Source organism: Notamacropus eugenii, chromosome 6 (assembly GCF_028372415.1).
Source record: "Notamacropus eugenii isolate mMacEug1 chromosome 6, mMacEug1.pri_v2, whole genome shotgun sequence".
In the NCBI taxonomy this organism is placed as follows: Eukaryota; Metazoa; Chordata; class Mammalia; order Diprotodontia; family Macropodidae; genus Notamacropus; species Notamacropus eugenii.
In genome coordinates this window covers 39,511,814-39,535,555 of record NC_092877.1, presented here as the reverse complement: position 1 = coordinate 39,535,555, position 23,742 = coordinate 39,511,814, and the positions used below count along the sequence as shown (strand labels likewise).

At 39.1% G+C, this 23,742-nt stretch overlaps 1 protein-coding gene across 26 annotated transcripts in view; it reads left to right on the top strand.

Moving 5' to 3' along the window:
* The window catches only part of SOX6 (SRY-box transcription factor 6), a 666,349-nt gene that overhangs the window by 386,060 nt on the left and 256,547 nt on the right, over positions 1–23,742 (top strand). For all 26 annotated transcript variants that reach the window (XM_072619576.1, XM_072619573.1, XM_072619595.1 and 23 more), the window contains one exon: positions 3,652–3,741. In XM_072619576.1, coding sequence (XP_072475677.1) covers positions 3,652–3,741 — 90 coding nt within the window. The remainder of the gene's footprint in view (positions 1–3,651; positions 3,742–23,742) is intronic.

Sequence of the window (23,742 nt, the reverse complement as noted above, 5' to 3'; positions counted from 1 at the left end):
AAAAGGGATGTCAGAGGTCATCTTAGCCCAGCCCCTGCACTTTGTAGGTCATATTTGGCTCTACTAAAATATTTTTTGCTGATGTCTAAATGTTGTCCTTGTTCATCATTTAAGGTCTTACGTAATCTGCTAGTACTAAAGTCTCTTTCTAGGTTTATTTCATAATATTCACTGCCATGTACTTTAGCCTCCAGCTAATCTGGATTATTTTATGTACCCAGACATGGCTCCATGCTTTTGCTTGCATTGTTTGTTATATACTGAAAGTATAATCCAGCTTAAATGGCATCTCTTTTATTAAACCTCTGACTCCTTCCCAGCTGATAAACACTTTTCATTTAGACATCACATAGCATTTACTTTTCAGTCTTCGGATGCATTTATTATGTTAGTACCATGCATTATAATCATGTATATGAATCATGTCCCAGCTAAGGATGGGGATTAGGCAATGCCAAGACACAGAGTTGGAGGAAGAGAAAAGGTCAATCTATCTGGATTGTAGAGTGTAGGGAGGATATTTATATAGAAGTAATGGCAGTGATTTCAATGGTTCTAAGAGAAAAAGATGTGGAAGGAGTGAGGAGGGTTGAAGAGGGAGAGTATGCTCTTCAATCAATCAGGTAGGATAGAAAATGGCTGAGGTGAAGAGTGGTCCCTAGGAGTGCAGAGCCAAGGGGTTTAGCTCCTCCCAGCAATGGCCTTGGGTGGGAGTTATACAGGCTTGGACTTTGTGAAGGAATCAGCAGCAATAGATCAAGGGGGCCAAGGGCTGCTAGAGTAGAGGACAGTGGAGTTGGATTGGTTCACTTTTAAATCAAGACTGGGAAGGGAGGAAGGTCAAGTCCTAACCAGGAGAAAGTCCTGAATGGTAGAGGGGTTGGAGAAGCAGCTCAAGCACTACCTGCTTCTGAAGGAGTTCTTCATCTCTTAGGGGTCTGGGCCCCTTCCACAATCCAGGGATGCTTTTCAGCTCCTCAGAATATTAGTTTCTAGCCTATATTCATAACTGAAGGAAATACCAGTGTCTGTCAGAGGTTAATGAAAATAAAGATGTAATGTTTCTCACCATTCAAGTTCGTGGACCCCTTGAAATCTGTCCATGAACAGACCTACTGGGGCTGTGTGGATCCAAGGTCAAGAGCCCTGGTTCTACAGGAAGTTTTTCTTGATCTACTGTCCTCTCTTCATAATAACCTTGTATTTCTTTATATGTGTGTGTGTGTGTGTGTGTGTATGTATATACATATGTATATATACATATATGTGTGTATATGTATGTAAGAAACACATAAATGTGTTATCTCTTGTTAGTATGTATTCTCCTCAAGCAGAGGCATTGTCCTTTTTTTGGTCTTTGTATATCTAGTGTCAAGTGTAGTACCTGGCATATAGTAGGTGCTTAATAAATGCTTGTGGATTAATCCCCATCTAAATGGGGTATTTCCTACCTAGATATGCATTTGGTAGGTACTTGAACAATATGTTTAATGAATATATGAATGACTGTACTAAAGGTTGAGATTTCAAAGATGTGGGTTCTATTCCTCCCCATGACTTTTGCTTTGCGGCATTTACATGGCTCTTTTAAAAACTAACATTGCAGTCTGAGAGCTGTGAGCTCTAGCTAAGCACCTTCTGCTTCGATTCCAGGGCCTGTCAGTGTGGGAACTCCTTCCTCTGCTGCAGATCCCAGCTCCTAAGTCTTGGAGAGTTGATGTGGTTAAAGCACCACTCAGACCATAGCCACCCTGATGCCAAGGCTCTCTGAACATAGCTAGTCTGGGCCATGAATCCATGACTTGCAATCTATCACCAACTCCATACTCAAAATCGTTTGAGTAGAGTGTGCCTGATCTTATGGCTTCATGGTACAGACTTCAAGAACTTAAATTCATGTCAAAATAGCACAGTGAAGCTCTGAATTGTCAAGTTAAGCAACAACTGCAGAGATAGTATGGTGTAGTGTGTAATTACTAAGTGGGAGGTCAGGAAGATCTGAGTTCAAATCCTGCCTCTCCATAATTAGCTTTGTGACTAAAGACAAATTACCTAACCTCTCTCTGAACCTGTTTCCTTGGCTGGGGGAGACAGCACATCCCAAAGGTAAAGGTAGCAGTGATTTTCGGGGTTCTCAGAGAGTACAACATGGAAGGAGTGGGGAGGGTTGAAGTGGGAGACTTCTTGGCTCTTCAGTCGCCCAAGTGCCAAAGAAAATGAAGGTAATATATAGGTAAAGTATTTGGCAAACTTTAAAGGGCTTTATGTCAGTTATTATTATTGATAATCAACCTGATGACAAAAGGTCAAACATCTGACCCTGAGAATATTTTCTTCTTAAATGTATGTAATCAGCATGAGTCTGTCCAGTCTGGTGGAATCTTCTCACTGTCTCCAGAATCGCCAGAATCCCTGAGCTGTAGTTAGAAAGGCAGTATAGTTATATTAATGGAGAAGAAGGATTTGTTTTATGTGAACAGGACTATTGGATCATTTACATAAAAAGAGTCACAGGCCCTTCCCCTTAACACAGGGCATACAACTTGATGTTTATTTCTCTCAACTTTTCTAAGTGGAAACTATTTTTTTTAATCAAAATTTTCCTTTGGGTTTTTTTTTTTTTTTGAAGGACTGAATGACTTTAAGTTGATTGGCTTCTCCTATAAAGTTCTGCCATCATTACTCAAATATCTCGTGAATTTTTGGCTAAGCTTTATTTTGGTTCAAAAGAAAAAACTTGGATTTAAAGCAGTAACATATGATATGGAAACTCACTGGAAGGAAACACTGAGATGTCTGCTTCCCTCTCTGTAAATATAAATATTATTGAACCTTAACAGAAGGATGGTAAAATGTCAACAGTGGAGCAATGACAGGTGCCTGTTTTTGCCTAAAGGGCCCAAGGTCTCCCAGTGCATCCTGGGCCACCTCCAGTCTTCCTGAGGAATATCAGGTCACTGGATTCAGCTGGCTCCGGAGGAGAAGTGAGGCTGGTGACCTGCGCAGCTCCCCTTCACTCAAAACAGTCAAGTGCCAGTCATGTCATCATTTCTCTGATGGCGTGGTCTTTGGCAATGAAGGGTGGACACAATGTTTGAAATACAAAGAAGCCATCAAGATAAACTTTTGGTATTTTCAGTGATGTCATCAATTGGTACAATTTATTAATCCTTTCTGTGAGGCATTAAAAAATTCTTATCAGTCCGTGCCCTTGGTCAAGTCACTTCTCTAGGAATGAGGGAGTTAGATGAAATGACCTCTCAGCTCCCTTACAACTTTAAATCTACAATGCTATGATCTTATTGCAGAACACAGTGTGCTCACTCAATGCTTTGCTGGTAGAGACTGATCCTGGGATGGGGGTGGGGGTGCTGGTGGCACTGACCATTCCTTTTCCCCTGTTAGAGAGAGCAGCAGATTCAATCATTCTGTTATTCACGCATCAGACAAATTTCTGAAACCTTGCGATTAAAACTCTAGTGGTGCAACATACCTCCAGGGAGGCTGCTGAATTTCCCTGAAGCCTTGTTGGAGTAGCTGTTGTAGCTGTGCAAATTTTAAAATAGGAGAGTGACTCTGTGAGCCAGCCTTCTGAATTTATGAGTTTCAAAGACACTCATTAAATTTGTATTTCTTTTTTCTTTGTGGCAGACTCATCCTGCATGGAAAAACTACTTTCAAAAGACTGGAAGGAGAAAATGGAAAGATTAAATGCCAGTGAGCTTCTTGGAGAAATTAAAGGTAGGAGATGCAAAATATCAAATGTACCTATATGGATATGTTGTTGTGCTTAGCTAAGTGATTACTGAATGCAAGGAAATGTTTATCTTGATCTCAGTCAGGTCAACAGGCATTGAGTAAGAAACCTACTATGTGCCAGACACTGTACTAATAAGCATTGAAGATACAAAGAAAGGGGAAAAAAATACCTGTCCTCAGGGAACTCCCAATCTAATGGGGTGTGAGCCCATCCTAATGGGCTAAGTGATTACCCCATGTGCTCATGGGTCATATTTGTTAAGGGTCTTCTATGTAACAGAAGACTCAAAGACTGAGACTAAAACAATGACAGACACTCTTTCCTGAGCTATGTAAGCATTTTACTCACATGTTTGTTGATTGACTCACATGTTTGTAATAACATCTTTGTTGATTTACTCAGTGCAAGAGTTGTTGTTCATGGTTAGGGAATAAAGAGACTGCTAGACCTAGAATCAGGAGGACCCAGATTTGGATCTTGCCTCTGGTCACTTTTAGCCCTTGGATGTTGGAGAAATGATTGTAAATTCTCTCAGGCTGTTTCTTATCTATAAAATGGGGATAGTAATATCTGCACTACCTACCCCACTTGATTGTAGTGAGACTCAAGGTGATAAGTATTAAGTGTCAAGTGCAATATGACTGACATCTATTATTAGATGGCAAAATGGGAAAAGTTCTGGCTTCAGCCTGGATCAACCACTTACTGCCTGTGTGACCATGGATAGGTCAATTCACAGAGGCCTGTTTCCTCAACTAGAAAATGAGAAAGTTGGACTAGATGACTTTTCAGGTTCTTTTCCAGCTCAAAATCTATGATTTCATGATTTTTGGAGTAGAGAGTGCTGAATTTAGAATCAGAGAACCTGAGTTCCAATCCTGGCTCTTATCATAATGTTTATAGACAAAGCACTTCCCTTCTCTGCACCTTGTTTCCTCAGCTATATAATGAGAGTTGGACAAGATGGCCTCCAAGATCCTTTCCATTTTGAAACCTAGGACCCCATGATCACCATGGTCCCTTCTGGCTCCAAATCTTAACGATCCTCTGCCCAAACTCAACATTAGAATTTATTCAGTAACGTTATTCCATTGACTTAATTTTTGAATTGGAATTTTTTAGTTATTGTTTTTTGTTTGAATGACATAAATGATTGTGCCCTTAAGTAGAAAATATTTAGAAAATGATAATGAAACCACTAGCATGATATATTGAATCTTGTTGGATTTAGATAAGACAGAGTAATAATTTTAGAGCTGGAAGTGATTTTGGTGTCGCCCTCCCCACCTTCCCACCGTCTTATAGTACAAAGAGTCTGGACTTTCCCAGAGTCACATAGCTAATATTTGTGTGAGGACAGGTTGGAGATGTGTGAGACAAAGTTCAGCGGCCTCATGTCTTCAGGCAGGTGATTATCTCCACCTTTTAAGACCTATTGTGTCCCATTTTAAAGACTGCTCAAGGCTCATTACTGAATGGGTACCACTAAAATATTTTTTTAAAAACTTTTACTGGTATCTTTAAAAAAATATGCTAGTAAACCTCAACTAGAACTCTTCCTTTAACCAAATAAAACAAAACACAACTAAACAAAGCAAACCATTTAATCTGGCAGTGCATGCAACATTCTATACCTGTAGTTCCCTCCTTTCCTATCATGTTTTACCATCTGTCCTCTGAAACTAAAGTTATTTGTTGAGTGGATCAAATGATATAATATTTGTAAAGTGCTTAGCACAGTACCTGTCATACAGTAGGAACTTAATAAATGCTTCTTCCTTCCTTTCTTTCCCCCTTGCCACTGCAATTAATCTGAATTTTGATATCTTTTAGTATTACTTTCATTCATGTTATTTTGATTCTGCTTTCTTCATTCTGAAACAATTCATACAAGTTGTTCCATAGTTTTCAGAATTCCTCATGCTGCTTTTTGGGGTACAATAATATTCCATATTTGGGGTATAATAATATTCTGTATTCCATTCCATTCCATTCATATCATAATTGGGTTAGCCTTTCTTCAGTTGACAGTTACCAATTTTGTCTTTCATTTTTTTACTATCACAAAAAATATTGCTGTTAATGTTTGGTCATATGTGGAGTCCTTCTTTTCGTCTTTGACTTCACTGTGGTGGATTCCCAGTGTTGAGATCAGTGGGTTAAAGGGTATGGACAGTTTAGTGACTTATTTGGCAGAGGTTCAAGTTGTTCTTTTAGAACATTTGGACCAATGAACAGCCTCACCAAAAGTGTGTTAGTTTGATGTATTTCCCATGAAATAAATTCAGGTGATTTGATTGTGATAGAAAGGTTGTGGGCTCTGAGTCAGCATGAGCTTTAATCCTGGACCAACAGAGACCACTATAAACACCTCTACTCATCCTAATGATGACATAAGGAGAGAACCATCTCAGCCTCAAAACCTCAGCATAGCAGCCTCACTATACCACCCACCTCCATTGTTCTTTGCTCTTCACTCAATCTACTTATTTTTAAATAATTTCTAATTTTTTTAATCATTTTCTTTTCCACGTACATCTTTCCCCCTTCCCTACCCAAAGGGCCAACCTTATAACAGAGAATAAAAGGAGAGAAAATAAACAAGCATTTCAGCTAAACTAACCAACATATCAACTGAGTCTGACAGGACCTCTGACATCCCTTGTTTTGAGGGCATCAAGCTTGGTCATTATAATTGTGCGGAGTTCAGTTTTGTTAAGGTTATTCTTTTCATTTCTATTGTTGTTATCATGTGTATTGCTTGCCTGATTCTACTTCCTGCATTTTGCTTTAGCCTTTTTGTCTTTCCAACTTCTTTGTTTCTACATAGTTATAATTTTTATGGTAGAAAAATATCCTAATATTTCCATGCACCACAATTTGTTTAGACATTCCCAAATCATGGGAATGCACTTTGTTTCCAATGTACTTTGCTACCATAAAAGGACTGCTATGAGTTTTTGTTGTATCATGGACCCTAAATTCTATCTTAACCAACTTGAAGTATTTGCTCAGCAATGAGAGGGCCAGTCTATTTACTCTTACTCCATGTAAGATCCATGGGTTTGGCTGAAGGTACATCAGCCTCCTCCCTACTACCCGGTTTCAACCAGGAAACCAAATGACATGGTAGATAGAGCAGTAGAACTATAGTCAAGGAAGACCCGAGTTCAAATTTGGCTTCAGACACAGACACTATATAAATGTTAGTTATAATAATAATTGTGATAATAATAATTATTATATAATCTAGAACAGTGGCTCATAATCTTTTCAAACAGCTAGACTCTTTTTAAACACCCCAAATTTCACAGACATCTGCAGGGTAATAGTACTATTCTTAATTGACAGAGAAAATTTGTGATGAAAAGCTACAGTGAATTCAGTAATTTTTAAAAATGAATTTGTTCTTTATTCATCACACTTGCATTCGCATTTATATGAAAAATAGTAAAACATACATGTTCGAGACAAATTATTCAGTCTGCAGAAAGGTTAGTTACTTATTTCCCATTGTATACTTGGACCCTTTGCAGCAGTTCCGTGTTTTCGAGGGATTGGCAGCCCAGAGGCTGGGCAGCAGCATCCTACGGGGATTGCCAGTGACACCCTCCTGCTCTTTGTTTACCATTTCTCTACATAGGATCATTCCTGCCTGTTGCCTCTTCTTCTGCCTCTGAGCTCTCCATGCCCTCTTCTCTTTACTCTACTGGCAAAGATTGTCCAGAATGTTGCTTCTTTGTGTGTGTTTCTTTTAGGATTTAGTTCACTCGGAGCTCAGAAGTTATTTTTTTTTTCTACTCATTAGTTTCTTGAAATTATCTAGGCTCATTTGCTCTTGTGCATTTGTTCCCAGGGGCGATGAAGCAACCTTCTCTGCATTGTCTTCATCATAATAGCTAATGTGTTTATGATGCCCTTTCAATTATCCTTTACCAGCAGATAGCAATCATTGTCAGGTGCATCACTGTCAAACTACATATTTAAAGGGAGGAAAATTAAGGCAAAGTTGATAGAGGGTCAGCCTTAAGGTTGGAAAAATCTGGGTTCAAATTCTTCCTTTGTTTATGCTAGCCGTGTGACTGTGGGTGGGTCATTTAACTTCTCAGTGGCCTAGATAACTCTGTAACGTTATGGATTCTCAGTTGGCACTGATAGAAGGAGTTTCTAACCAGGAATGCCCAGCACCTATTAAGTAACCCAGGTCTGGCCTAAAATAAAGGGAAAGGGAGAGAGGGAGCCCTGTTGATTGGAGCATTTGGTGAAAGAAAAATGCTTTATTTTTCAAACTAGCAATTCAGTTCCGATTTAATAAGTATTTATGACCTATTGTAGGCAAAGGATAGACCTTTTTCTTTCCTATAAAATGGGGATAATAATATTGCAAGTGAAGCACTTTACAGACATCCAAAACCTATAAGATGCGAGTTGTTGTAATGATGAGCAGCGAGCTAGAGATTTTATTTCTTACACTCCTGGTGTGGAAACTCCTTTCCACAATGCAAATTGGCAATTTGCCGGTGAGTTAATAGTTTTAGGGAGTTGCCTGGGGTCACTGAGGGGTGAAATTACTTGTCATAGATCTGCTTTGTCTCAGAAGCAGGACTTGGCCCTCTACCTTCTTGACTTCAAGGCTATTCTAATATGACTATTACATGTTGCCTCTTATAATTAATAAAAGTAATAATATTTTAGCATTTCGTCACACATAGGATTTCCTAAATTTGTAAAGTCTCCAGTATATGATACTCTTAATTGTTATGTACCGAATAGCCAGTGGGATCCAAGTCATTCTACAGCTCAGGTGAGGTAGTAGACATAGCTAAACAAACAATTAGAAAGAACACTTATTATAAAGAAATAGGATCTGTCCTAGTTAGATCGCAGATGGAATATTTTGTTCATTTTTGAGAATCTTATTTTAGATAAGACTTTGAAAAGAGGGAGCACGTCTTAGAAGAAGGTGACCAGGAGAGGGGCTTGAACCATGCCATACAAGAAAAATTCACCAGTCAGTAAATGAGCATTTATTAATTGCACTTGTGTGCCTGTGATTGAATTTGCAAAGAACTTGGGTTTAAATTCTGGCTCTGTTAATTGCTAACTGGGTGACTTTGGGGAAGTAACTAACCTTTAGTAAATGGATCTCAGTTTTTTCATCTGCAGAATGAACAGCTTTGTGGCTTTGGAATGAGGAGAGATGGCCTCTGAAGACCCTTCTAGATCTAAATCAGCAATTCTATGGTTTATTTAAAGAACTAGGGATGTTTGTCTTGGAGATGATTGGGTCCATGGAACATATCATAGCTGTCTTCAAGTATTTAAGGCTGAGAGAGAGGATTTCTTCCATGTGATCTTTGAAGGCAAAGGGTGGCACATTTAGGCCTGCTGTTAAGCAATAACAACCACAGCTATCTAAAAGAATATTTTTTCAGGTATGGATTGGACTGGATGGTCACTTAGATTGCTTCACATTGAAATTCTGCGATTCTACAACTGAATGGAACAGAATTCCTTGGTAGGTAGTGAATTCCCCATCACTGAAAGTGTTCAGAGTAAGGTGACATGACCAGTTGTTAGGGCTTTTGTAGAGGAGAATTTCTGTTCTGAGAGGAAGGCTGAGTTAGAGGTCTCTGAGATTCCTCCCAATATCAGAATTCAGGGATTCTTGACATTGTATGCTTAGTTTTCTATCTGTAGTTTCCATGTTACTTGTTTTAGTATGTCACAGGGATTGTGACTCTCTCTCCTTCCCCCTATTTATTTGTTAATAAGGGTGACAGAGGAGATGATCACTGCATGCTGAAGCAGAGACATAAGTGAGAAGCAAAGCCATAGTGGGGTCAGACATCTGAGCTCCTCTCTGCCTGGTGGTGGTATGGATGGAGACTTTGGGGGTGGGGGTTATGCTTCAGGGGAAGAAAATTGCTGGTTGGGCTTCTCCTGCTTTCCCTGGCATTGGGCACTGGAAGAGAAGATGCCGTTACTTGGGAGCCACTCCCAAAGGCACAGATGACTTGGCCACTCTTCTTTGGACCACCAGCATTCTCCCCGGTGCCCTGAAGGGTGAGGCCCAGCCCTACATGGTTTCTGTTGGGGAGAACCTCGGTGAGTCTCCTCCCTGTTCCCCTAAACACACGGCCCTCTGTGCCTGGGCTGGCATCTTCATGGCGGGAAGGCGCCTCCCTGGGCAGCTTGCCAGGAGAACAGCAACGCTAGCTGTACCCGTAGCACAAACTGTTTCTACTCATGTTTGCCAAACACACAGTTGATAAGAGGGGTGAAAAAATAATTATGTGATGCAGACCAAATAAGGAAAATAGTGTTTTCTTTCCTCGGACATTTATGATTAATTACATCAATATTTACATTGAGGCTTCAAGGTGGGATGTGCTTCTTAGGTGTGCTCAGCAGAGGAGCACACAGAATGGGGGTTTTCTTCGTAATGGAGGAAAGAGAATGAAGAGCTATGCTTTTTCATGTAATAATTTTCACTTTTATAGGCAAAATGGCATAGTGGATGGAGGGATAGCCTTGGAAACAGGAATACCAAGGTCTAAAACCTTCTGTGATATGATAGCTGTGTGACATTAGGCAAGTTAGTTAACCTCTCAGTGCCCTGGGAAATTTTCTAAGATCATAAAATTACAAAGGAGTTGCAGGTGGGCATTGGTAGAGGGAATTTCCACACCAGGATTTCCTCTATAATGATCAAATCACAGGTCTGAGCCAAAGTTAAAAAATCAATTTAAATGATTCCCCTTGTTCTTTTCAAACCTTAGAACTTAAATGAATCTGAAGGTTATTTTCCTTTTTTACTGTGTATAGGGAAAGGGCGCTTCTAGAATCTAGATAATATTTCACAGTTTAGTTCAGTGTTAAGAACTAGAAATTTTCCTTTGTGACAGTATTAATTTGAATAGGAGTTAGAAGACTTGAGTTTGCATCCACTTTCAGTAGACTATGGAGGTCAGTAGATCTTGTGAACCTTTTACAGAAGGTAAGGTACTTTTGATCTGCTCCTGTGGTGCAGAAGGAAAAAAAAAAGAAATGAAACAAAACTGAATTTAGAGTTCAAAGACTTGGGTGTAAGACCTGGCTTATAATGTATATAATGTACCTTGAAATTAAAAAAAAATTCAGTATAGGCAATGAAGGTTATTGTTATTATTATTATTTCATGTAGAGTTAGGAAGTTGGGCACAGGTCTGACCTTTGTTCCAAAATGCCCAGTGGGTCCCATTTTCTCTGGTATAGAATCTGAATTCTCCAGCCTGGCACTGAGAGCCCTCCATCATGTGGCTCCAAGTTACCTCTGGAGATATTTCGCATTATTTTACTTCAAGCACTGTGTTGTTGCCAAACTTGACCTTCCATATCCCCCCTTATCATCTCTGCTGAGGCTATCTTCCAGTCCTGGAATGTACTCCCTCCTCTTTTCTATCCCTAGATTACCTCAATCCTCAGCTCAGGTACCACCTTCATCACTGGAGCCATTCGCTTACTCTTTCCTCGTAGTGCCTTGCGGTTGCTGAACTCTGTCAATGTTGAATTCCCTTCGCATCCCCTACCCCACTCCACCCTGAAGCAGAATAGAGGCTCCTTAAGATCCGAGATGGTTTTGCTTTGGCTTTTATATCTTCAGGGCCTAGTGTAAAGTATTTTTCCCAGGCTATGCTTCTAAGTCTTGGCTGAATTGCCTCAACAATCAGTGGACTAAAAGGCAGGAGAGTAGGGTCCCAACTTTGAGACTATGATCCAGGGCAGGGCCCTTCCCTATTCTTGATTTCAGTTTCTCCATCCATAAATTGAAGGGCTGAAATTAGATGACCCCTTCCAGCTCTGACATGCTGGGCTATGTTCATGCTTTAGCTGCCTTTAAATGCTGAGTTTAAAAAAAAGTTGCAGATTCAGTAGCAATGCTACAGCTTCCAGTCTCAGTTTTCTTCTACTTCTATTTTTTTTAAGCTCTCATTGTAGGACAAGGCAGCCAGCCACTGCCGCTTATCACCACCAAAAGAGAGCCTGTTTTAGTTTTCAGGCTCAGCTGCAAACATAAATCTTGGGAGCAGGGCAGAAAAGCAGGCATCATGTAGCTGCTTGGCTCCTGTGGCCGGTCATGGTCTTTTTCAATCTCTGATAGGTCTTTGAAGATCAAATGGTGAAGGTCATTCTTTAAGTAACTTAAGCAGTTCTGTTATCACCAAAGGGTCAGGATCGGCCTCTCAGCAAGCCTCGGGCTTGGGTGCATCCTGCCCAGGGCACAGCTGACCTGCCCATTAAGCTTGGGCTTTGCGGCTGTTTGCTGCTCACCTACACTATGAGATCATCAACTTTATTTCTGGACATTGTGAGTTTGTGTCACATTTTGTCTCTCTTCTCTAGGACAATACATACCCCAGTCATAGTTTGGCTTTCATTTAAAAATAATCCATTGGTTTTCTGTGTCCATCTTCTTCTCCTTCATAATTTTTAAATATTGGGAGAAGTTTGTTTCTTGAAGGGCCATTCCTAAGTCTAAGGCAGTTGCTTTATCAAGCCTCATTGGAGAGAACTAGAAAAGTAGGCAACATGGATACATAAATGAATGCACAAGAAAATAAAAAAGTATTGATTAAATGATCACCATGTGCAAAGCACTTTGCTAAGTGCTAGAGATACACATAGAAAAAGGAAGACTGTGCCTGTACTCAGGATGCTCCCATTCTAAAGAGGAGGCATGTAAAGAATACTTCAGCTACTAGTTAGATGAAAAGTCCCAGTGACTTTGGGGTGCTGCCACAAAACAAATGGTAATAAGTTTTCTTTAATGCTCTTTCCCATTGATAAAACCAGATCCATACTACCTTTCAACATTAAAAAAAAACTACAACAGTGAGCTAATTTGGGGGATCTTGGAGGGGCGGTGATGGTAGTAATGAAGCAGTAATATACTAATATAGAAAGGGAAAATAAATGTAGATTATTATAATACAGATTCTAATGTAGATTATTAAAAATTTAAAAATACAGTGATTTGGACAGTATTTCTTAGGAGACCCATTGCTACTCTACCGACCAATAAGCAAAGAGAAAGTAGGCTAAAAAGATCCCATCTTGTTTTGATTTTGGTTTCTTCGCCTCCTATGTTTAAAAAATACCTAAAATGCATATAAAAGGAGGCCAAGTGAGAGTGCTGCTTGTTATTATTTACAACGTGTCTGAGTCTCAAAGACTTTCTTCCAATAGTATAATGTAGTCTTTCTAAGGTTCAGTGTTTTTGATGTAAAAAAAGCCAAAAACCCCCCCCAAAAACCCAAATCTTAAAAGGATGAGGAAGCAGGGAAGTTAGCATGTAGGTCCTTCTCCATTTAAGAAAGGTCATTTTCTTTTGATGCTTCCCCCTGACATGGCAGGAGAGGCAATACCAGAGGAGCTTGTGTACTGATTGCTGTCAGGTTCTTATCAAGGCTTGGGCTACTAGGAAGGCTTTGCCTATGGTTGGACAATAGATTGTGTGGATATTTGCCCTTCAAGGACTGGCACAAGCCAATGAAGAAAGAAAAGGCTTAATACCAGGAGACTGGTTATCAGACCATGTTGTTTGTTGGCCATAGCAACCCATGAAGACCGCTTTCTAACATTTGGAGCGTTCAAACTGTGTCATTTTCAATGATGGAATTATAGATCTTTTAAACTCATACTTTTACACTGTACTCGAATCATAGATTTAGAACTGAAAGTCATCTAGCCTGACCCCCTCATTTTACAAATGAGGAAACTGAGGCTCAAAGAAGTTGAGTGAATTGGTCATGGCAACATGGATAGTAAATGTCAGAGGGAGGACTTGAACCCAGGGCTCACTGACCCCTGATGTACCTTGCACCCTATTCATGACAAGAAGTGGTTGGGGCAAAAACACATATACAAAATCCCAAAGCAAGTATGGTGAAGAAGTCAAGATTCTCACCACACAGAAACTGGAGTAAAATTTGGCAGCATCATAAGGTCATTTTCCATTTCTCTATATAAGGTTAGGCTGTAGACTCCCTGAGGGCAGCATGTATTCCCTGCCTACCATGGTGGTTAGCTCACGGCAAATGCTTAATAAACGCTTATTGAGATGAATTGACTTGACTCCCTGAATATTCTGTTGACACTCCTGTAATCAGTAGCATGAGATTATTTCCCAGTCTACTGCCTGCCTCACTTTCTTCTGCAAACAATGAGGGCACACAGCAGCTAGTTTTAGAAATAAATATATGTGCTTTTTATCACAGCCGCACCCATAGGTTTTTAATTATCCCTGCTTTGTATGGCTGCAGACATTTCTGAGCCCCCCTTTGTGCTCTCTCTTATAAACATCTTTTCCTTCTTTTGAAGTCTGTGTGATATACATGCAGGCAATTAAAACCTCCCCCCACTCGGGGCTGGAGACACGAGGTCTTCTTAATTAAAACTCAAACAAAAGCTACGAGCAAAGCCCCGCTATATGATTAAGGTCTAAAGTGTTATGATACATTAGGATCATTGTTAACTGTGAGGATTAAAAAAATCAATCTGCAGGGGGAAAGATCAGTTGGATCTAATTAGTGAAATCAATGTACGCATAAAAGAAAATACTGAAGTTTAATAACTGGCCCTTATTATAAATATTACACAGGCTAAGAAGCATCCCTGGCTGGTATCAGTGATCACATTAAAGAATATCTTAAATTAATTGGGGAAGAATCTGAAACATTCATGTGTCTTTGATAGACTATGTTAACAGGTAAATAAGGCACGTAAAACAAAACCTTACTTTAAAAATCGCCCTTGCGTAGAAGTGTTTCAGCTGCCAGATTTCTCCTCTATCCTCTCTTATGGTGGCTTTACGAGGATGAAACATTTCTGTGGACACCGTTAAGAAAGCCCGTTCTGAGTAACAAGTGACAAGCTTTAACAAAGAAGAAAGTAGAATGGTTGGGAATGAAAAGATTAAAAAAAAGTGGTCTCACACAATGATGACTGCGTTCAGTATGTATTAGTATGTTTGGGGACATACCAACCTAAAAATGAAAGAATACCTTTTGATAGACTGGGAAACAAGGCATTTTACATTTTTCTCCTGATTACTCTGATTAAAATAAGCATTATAACTGGTATGGAGAAGAAAAGCTATTACTAATTACAGCCTGGTTTTTAAGTAAAATGAGGGTCATTAGCAATTTCCTGGAAGCCATTCAGATTGTCTACCAGGAAATGGTAGCTCGCAGGGCATCTGTGATACTCCTGGGCAGAATGAGGGAAACTGTATACTGGAGCTGTATGTTTGACTAAGGCTGGAAGGATGGACTTTCATTCCTGGGGTTGGGGGAGGGGGATTGCTCTTCATTGAACTCCAAACATTTTCATGGAGATGATGTGGGTTAAAAAAGAGACAGGCACAGGCATAGACATAGGTATTCTATATCTATGCTTAATTCGGTCTTTCTCTGTCTCTCTCATATATACATATATATATATATATATATATATATATATATGCACACATACATATCACAAACTGATTGACATATGAATCATTATTTCAGGATGACATAGTAACATCAGAGTTTGAAGTTTTATCCTCAGGGTTGACATTATCAGGACACCCCAAGATTACTGGCTTTGTGTGTTAAATTCCTAAGACTACACTGTGGAGAGGTGGAATGGGGAAATCTTCTGTGTCTTTAAAATCTGCTATCTCAATCTGTAGCACCAAGAGATCTTTCCTCATAAAAGGGGGAAAAATGATAAAATTGGTAGTATTCGCAACAAATTCAAATAATAGAGTCTGCACAGTTACATACCAAATAAAATAGCTGAAATGCAGTTTCATTGGAAAAGGACACTGCATGAGGTTATCGGAACATCTGAGCTGGGGTCTGAACCCTGAAGACCATACACTACTCTTGCATGGTCTAAGCCCCTTCATCTCTAAGATGAGGACGTGACACTAGATGATCACAGATGATCACAGATGATCACAGATGATCACTCAGCTTGACAAAGCTGATGTAGTAGATAGTGCACTGCACTTGAATCAGGAAGACTTGAATTAAATTCTGCCTAAGATATCTATTAACTGTATGACTGAGAGCTTCTCTGGACCACAGTTTCCTCATTTGTTAAATGAAGGGGTTCTACTCAATGCTTCCCCCATCCAGTTCTTTTCTAGCTCTAAATTTCTCATCCTAGGAACTATTTATACTATGCTAAAAAAATGATAATGTAAAATAGAAATACAAAAGCAAATATAAATGCATAAAATTTTATAAATATAAAACAATATAAAATAACATTCCTTTTTACCAATACAGTAACAATAAGTTTCTTTATAGACTTGTTTCTGTCTGTGTACTTGTAAAGTTTTGAGCTCATTGCAATTGGTGATGTGAGAGAATAGGTATTGACAGAAATACCTATTTATACAAAAAGTATGTATAAATGTACATAAACATATATGTATATGTGTGCATTCTTTAGGAAACATTTGCATAGTGTGTATCTCCTGGATGTTCTACCAACAAGACCCTTCATTTCTTCATTCCAGGCATTTTCTCTGGCTCTTTCCCATCTCCGGAATGCTCTTTCTACCACTCTGCCTTCTGACTCCCCAGCTTCCTTTGAGTCCCAGTTAAGATCCCATTTTTTACAGGAACCTTCCTCACTCTCTCTTAATTCCCTCTGTTAATTCCTTTCTATTCAGTCTATATATTGCTTGCTCTGTATATATTGGTCTGCATGTCTTCTCCCCCACTGGAAGGCCAAATTTCTTGAGGGCTGGGATTGTCTTTTGCCTGGTCATAGTATGCCCTTAATAAATGTATATTGATTGATTGGTTTCATGTTCTATCTTGTCTACTTGTTTTTCATGTGCTCTAAATTGGACTTTGGTACCTGAGCACATACTTGTTTGTGCAAGTGTTTGGCCTGTAGTACCTCTTACAATGGACATTTCTGTCCCTCTGAGTTGTGATCGATTCTCTGTGACATAGTTGATGAGAATCCCCAGGAAAAAACCAAAGAAATAAAGGTTGTCAGCACTGGAATGGGTTGGCAAAGAAAGGTTTGATAGGATGTCTTCTTTCATAGAGACGATTCAGGATGATAATAGGTAAGTACTTGTGGACAGCGAAGATACGCCACTGCCTGGATTCATGGGCATGGGACTACTTGGCATTTATAGAACTGATGTTTATCTTACATTGCACACTTCTGCACATTATTCTAGGAAAGTAAACTCCATTAAAAACAGGGCCATACCTTATTTAAACTTAATTATTTTGCCCAGTCCTGCATATACACATAGGAATTTTTTAAAAATTGCTGAATTAAGTTTTTGACCAAGCATAGAAGATCCAGAGTAATTCTTTAAAGACTATCCAGTGTGTTGTTGGTGTGTCTGTGTTTACTATCTGGCTTGTGGAACTTGTCCATTGAATCTGACCTTGACCAAATCTGACAAGGATCTGAAATGGGTTCTAGTCAATGGCTTGTCTGAAGGATTAGTCAATGGCTTTCTGCCATGACACTCTAGCCAAAATTCTTCTCTAAACTGGAGATCTCATTTATTTTTTCACCCCACGGCCAGTATGAGTTCTGCTATCTAGTGTAAACACTAACAGTGCTACTTTCACAAGCTTGCTGACAAGTTAATGTAATCTTAGACTATATTTAGTACATGCATCATGTTCTGAGTGACAGAGGTGATTGTCCCTTTGTCCTTTGCCCTCTCCAGACCATATATGGAGTATTGTGGGCATCCATTTTGGGGCACTGCATCTTAGAAAGAACGCTGAAAAGTGGAAGCATGTTGAAAGGATAGCAACCAGAGTGTTCAAGCGACTGGAACTCATTTTCCATGAGCAGTTGAAGGAGCAAAGTATGCTTAGCTGGGGGAAGAGAAAGTGATGGTGGTGGTGAGGCTGGCGTGATCATAACCTATAAATACTAGAAAAACTGTTTTGAGAATGAGAGATTAAACAAATCCTATCTGACCCCAGAAAACAAAGCTGGAAGTAATAAAAATTACAGAGGGAGATTTCAGATTAATATTAGGAAAACTATCCTAATGATTAGGGCAATCTTGAAATGGAGAAGATTGTTGTAGAAGTTGTGAACAGCCCATAACCAAAAACTTTCAAAGGGAAAGTGATTACTTGTCCGAGAAGTTGCAGAGACCATCTTTACTTAGGTGTGGATTTGGAGAGATGGCTTTCCTATGATCCCTTTCAATTCTCAAAGCGTGTGATTCTCATACCTCTGAGATTAATTTGTCCTAGGTGATGCCATAGTGCAGAGGTGCTGGACCTAGATTCAGGAGGACTCAATTTCATGTGCTCAAATCTGGCCTCAGACACTTACTAGTTGTATGACTCTGGACAAGTCACTTAACCGTGTTTGCCTCAGTTACCTCCTCTGTAAAATGAATTGGAGAAGGAAATGGCCAACCACTCCAGTATCTTTGCCAAGAAAACCCCAAATAAGGTCATAAGGAGTCAGATACAACTGAAACTACCCAACAATAAAAAACAATAAGATTTAACCACTTCTTTCTTTCCCTTTGCTTTGGTGCCTCTAATAGATTTCTATCCCTTCCACAGTTTTGTTTTCTCAAGTCTATACCAAAATTCCTTTGTAATTAGCAGTGGGGCGCTTTCTTCCCAGTATTGGAGTATATCGAAAGATGTTGACAGTCACCTAGGAACTGCCTTCTTGTGGGAGTCCACAACTGGGCCTTGTGAGTAGCACCAAAGAGTAGGCCACAGTCATTTCCCAAGGTGAAAATTTTTCTTCTGAGCCATCATGGGTCCAGATTTTGTGCACAAAGCCTTTAATGTGCCAAGTAGAGATATGAGCTTATGGTGTGCTCCTCTCTGTGCTGCTTCAAAAGCATGTCTTTCGTTTTGCCCTTAAGCAACTGGCATTTCCTGAGAGCCAAGGTGTGTTCTGGACATTTCCTGTGTCTAGAGAGGGCTTGCTCCTCTAATGATATCTTGATGTCAGATCTAGTACCTAGATGATGATAAATGGGGAAAAAAAAAAGTTCCAGTACTCCAGTACCTAGAGTAGTAGACCTCCCACATGTTCAGTATTTAGGTCATTTGTCTCTGAATTAGGAAAAAATTGCCCAGTCTACCCACTCAATAAAATGCATGTATTTTCACCCAAATGGTGTATTTTATGAATAGGGCTCTTGAAATAAGCATAAATTGTACATTATTCTCTGCATTTTTTTAATGTGTTGCTACTGTTAGTAATTACTACTGAGTGCATATTTAATCCACTGACGAAATTTGATGCAATTATTCAGTTTATTCGTGATTCCCCTTCAGTCCAAATGTCTGCACAAAGCTACTACAAGGCAGGCAGACTACAGAGAGGTTAGGCTGTGGGGAAACGATTCATGCTTTTTCTGAACTCTGATGAGAAATGTGTTGTCTTGCATTAGCAAAGGTAAAATGTGAGTGGAATAGGCCTTGCAAAGGATAGAGTTTCTGAGTTTAGGGGATTTTAGATAAAATTACATTTTAAATACAACCATTAAGGACTCTCGACCAATTTTGCTCTCTACTCCTACTGTATTGCAGAACCCAAAGGAAGCTGTGTGTAACTGAGCTTAAAATTTAGTTCAATTTAACTTTCAGGCCAAATCCTCCTTCCTCAAGCCTCTTTCTAGTACTTAGGAGTTGATTGCACCTGGAAATTGGCTGAACAGAAACACGTTGGTGCTTCCCAGCAAGTCTGAATGGAATGATAGGAAGCCCCAGTGGAAAAAGGTCTGGGCTTTTCTCTCTGTCCCTCCATCCATGGGTGTTTTTGAGCTTGGGGGTATTTTGTGAGGAAACAGACCTTCAGCATTAAAAGGGTCGACAGATGACGAAAGTGCTAGAGGAGGGAGGGCTCTGAGGGTCTACTTTTCGTTTTCTACTTTGATCAAAAGCAAGTAAGGAAAGGACCGTGGAAACTATTTGCTGTCATTAAAATAGTTTGGTGGGGGAGCAGGATCTGACATGGGAAAGGTGCACTTACTTCATAGTCACTTTGTTCTGTGGACATCATCTGGGCCCTGTTCCCTCTCAGGTCGGTATGCAGCTATTTGTTAGAACATATTCTTAATAATGGACTCTAAGTCCTCTCTGAGGGCTGGAGAAGATAGGAGATATAAGACCAGATCTGCTCCCAGGGATTTTTAAAACAGCTTTGTTGCCTCATCTAGAAATAATAAGAGAGGCCCATATTTCCTGGCTTTAAGGGTAGAATTGCATCGCGATTAACATTTGTTTGAATAGGTTTCCATCACAACAGGTGCACAATTATTTTATGAGTAAAATATTATCAGCCTTCAAAATTAGCCAGGGCAAAAATGCAAGTTGTCTGATTAAATAATCAGACCTGATACTTAAAATGCACTTGATTTCTACAGGAATTTTAAGATGCTCAAGTCCCAGTCTCTTCTCTGCCTTTGCATTGGGAGCTGTGATTGTTTGCAGGATGCAAGTAGTAGCTTGTAGTGCAAACGGTAGGATATACTTCACATTATTCAGCAGACATTATTTGAGACCAAACCACTAAAAAAAAATGTAATAATAGGTTTTACTTTTAGTCAAACATTTTAATCCACCAATGAAGGTATTATGCTGCATGTTTAAATCAAGAGAGAGGAAAAAAAGTGGACCTCTCCTAGAAAGAGAGTTGGGGAATGTTCTGCATTTAATTAGAAGGTACATCAGTTTGGAAACCTGAAACCCAGTGTATTTAGAAAAAAAAAATAATTCAGTTAATGGAGGGGAAAAATAATCAGAATGCAGAAGTGTCATTTACAAAATGTGGCAATTGTCTCTATGGCCCTGGTTATTGAATACCTCAGTGAGTAGAGTTGTAGAGACAGGCCCCCATGAAGGATCAAAACTGGGGCAATAGGTTTGTCTAAGAGGCAGCCTCCACCCTGAATCGAAAGTGTAAAAGCTGCAGCTGTCAGAAACCAATTACATGCAGGTAACTGTTTGTTTTCATATCTGAATCTGTTTGTCAATCAGGGGAATGCAATGAATCAGGACATGGGATCTCCAATACAAAACCGCAAAGTCAGACAGAGCGTTTGGAGGAGGTCCAAGCCACAAAAATTAGGGCAGGGGCATGGAGGGAATCAGAGGTTGTGCATGTGGGCATGGCTGTGCACTTCCTTCCTTCCCAAAGAGGCGGGCCTGGAGGACTGGAAAGGAAGGCCAGTTTTCAGTGGGAAAAAGCCTATTTTGGGGAAGCTTTTGGAGACTTCATTTTAAAAAAATTCAATTTGATCATTTTCAGATTTGACAATTTCGTAGGTGAAAGGCAATACCTTGGAGTTGTTTTAATTTGCATGCCTACTAGAATTAGAGCAGTTTTTCTGGTGGCCATTGTTCTTATTCTTCCAGACTTCCTTGTTCTCATTCTTTGGCTATTTCTTCATAGAGGAATGGGCCTTACTCTTAAATTTGTTTCAATCCGTTACAAGATTTTTGGATGTTGGATAGGAGAGTCATAATAGAAAACATGCACCCTGACCGAGGTCACTTAATGACAACTTGACGTCATGTAGCAATTTAAAGTTTATGTTGAAAATGTTAATTTAACTTTTACTTTAATTTCCTTTTTTCCGTTAAAAAGCGTTTCTTTTACCTCTCTCTTCCCTTCCTTTCCCACTCTCTTCCCTTCCTTTCAAATAAAAACAAAACAAAACAAAAAACAACCCTTGCAACAGATTCACAACCAAGCAAAACAGATTCTTACATTGTCTGTGTCCAGAACTGCATGTCTTACTTTGCATGTTGAGTAGAAAGTCTAGAAAGACTCATGACTAGTCAATCCACTGAGCAGAGTTCTTCACTATTTCACAGCTATCTTTACAATGCTGCGGTTCTGGTTCTCCCTACTTCACTCCCCCTCATTTCATAAAGTCTTTTCAGGTTTCTTCAAAACCCTGAGAAAGCCCTTTTGTCATTTTTTATGGCACAACAACATTGCACTACATACATGTGCCATACTTTGTTTAGCCGTTCCCCAACTGAGCAGCATCCCCCTAGTTAGCAGTTCTTTGCCAATACTAAAAATTTTTGTACATCTGGGTTCCTTCTATCTTTGATCTTTCGGGCTCATTAGTAATATTGTTGGTCAAAATCATGGTGGAGTGATGTTTTGTGGGCAGAGTCACAAAGTGCTTTTGAGAAAGGCTATAATAACTCAGAGTTCTACCAACAGTGTATTAATAATATTCCTGTTTCCTGAAGTCCTTCTAACAGTTGTAATTTTCTCTTTTTCTTCTATTTGCTGATGAGTGTGAGATAGAACCTCAGAGTTGCTTTAATTTGTATTCCTTTAATTGTTAGTGATTTGGAACATTATTTCATAGGCTTATTAATAACTTGGATTTTTTTCTATGAAAACGCTCCATTTTCTTTGGATATTTATCTATTAGGAAAGGTTCCTCTTCTTATAAATTTAAATAAATTTGTATGTATCTTGGAAATGAGACCTTTATTAGAGAAGCTTGCTGTAAATATTTTTTCCTAGTTAGCTGTTTTTTTTCTCATTTTAGTTGCATTGGTTTTGTTTGTGCAAGAAGTGTTTTAATTTGAGGTAAACACACTTGTCCAGTCTTTTCTTCTTCTTTTGCCATGAACTCTTGTCCTATCATAGATCTTTGAGGAAATTTCTTCCTTGTCCTCAAATTTGTTTGTGATATAACCTTTCATATTTAAGTCTTTTATCCATATGAATCTGTCTATTTTCTGTCAGACTACTTTCCAGCCTTCCCAATACTTTTTGTCCATTAGTGAGTACTTCCCCTATCGTTGGAATCTCTGAATTTATTAAATGTGAGACTACTAGATTTGTTTACTTCTGTGTATTACGTACTTAATCTGTTCCCCTGTGTGATCTCTCTGCTTTTTAACCAGTACCAAGTTATTTCGATAACTATTGCCTTATAGTATAATGTGAAATCCATTCTTGCCAGGTTCACTTCCTCTTTACTTATTTTCATCCTTTCCTTTAAGATTCATTACCTTTTATTCCTCTAGATGGGTTTTATTATTATTTTCTTCTAGCTCTATAACATAATCCTTTGGTAATTTGATTGCGATAGCACCTAGTAAGTAAATTAATTTAGGTGTTATTGCCATTTTTATTATGTTGGCTCAGTCTACCCATGAGCAATGAACATTTATTGGTTATTCACATCTGTCTTTATTTCTGCAGTATTTTCTAGCTATATTCACATAGTCCCTGTGTGTGCTTTTGTAGGTAGCCTCCCAAATATTTTATTCATGCTGTAATTACTAAATGACATTTTTTCTTTCCATCTCTTCTCGATTGGTTTGAAATTTGGTGCTTTAGGTGTATTCATTTTCTATCTTGAAACTTTGCTAAAAGTTATTCCATCAATCAATTTTTATTGGGTTCTCTTAAGTAAGCCATCATATCTATAAAAAGTGATAATGTTGCTTCCTTTTTGCCTATGCTTTTTCTTCCCTTAATTTCCCCTAATGTTTTCATATTATATTGCTGTAGAGCTATTATTATTAAATGCTCGCTGTGACATAGCCAGCATTTCTGTCATGAACAAAACTTTAGCCGCACATTATTTACTTCGATTCCCTCAACAACCGTGAGAGGTAGATACTGTAGTAATGGTTATCCTGATTTTACAGATGGGAACACTAAGACATTAGAAGGTAATGAGTTTACTCCTGATTCTACAGCTGATATTCCTGACAAAGGATTTGAACTGTCCTTTCTGACTCCAGGCCCAGACCTCTGCCTATTAGGCCATGTTTCTTACCACCCCAATTTCTTTAAAGCCACCCTTTTTTGTAGGAGGAAACTCCCCAGTGGTGGGTTTTAGCATGGAACTCTGCTTGTAAAACCATCTAAGAATCTTCCATTTGCACTTTGCATGGGCCCCACCTTTTGAATAGCCTGAAATTTGGCTGTAGGCT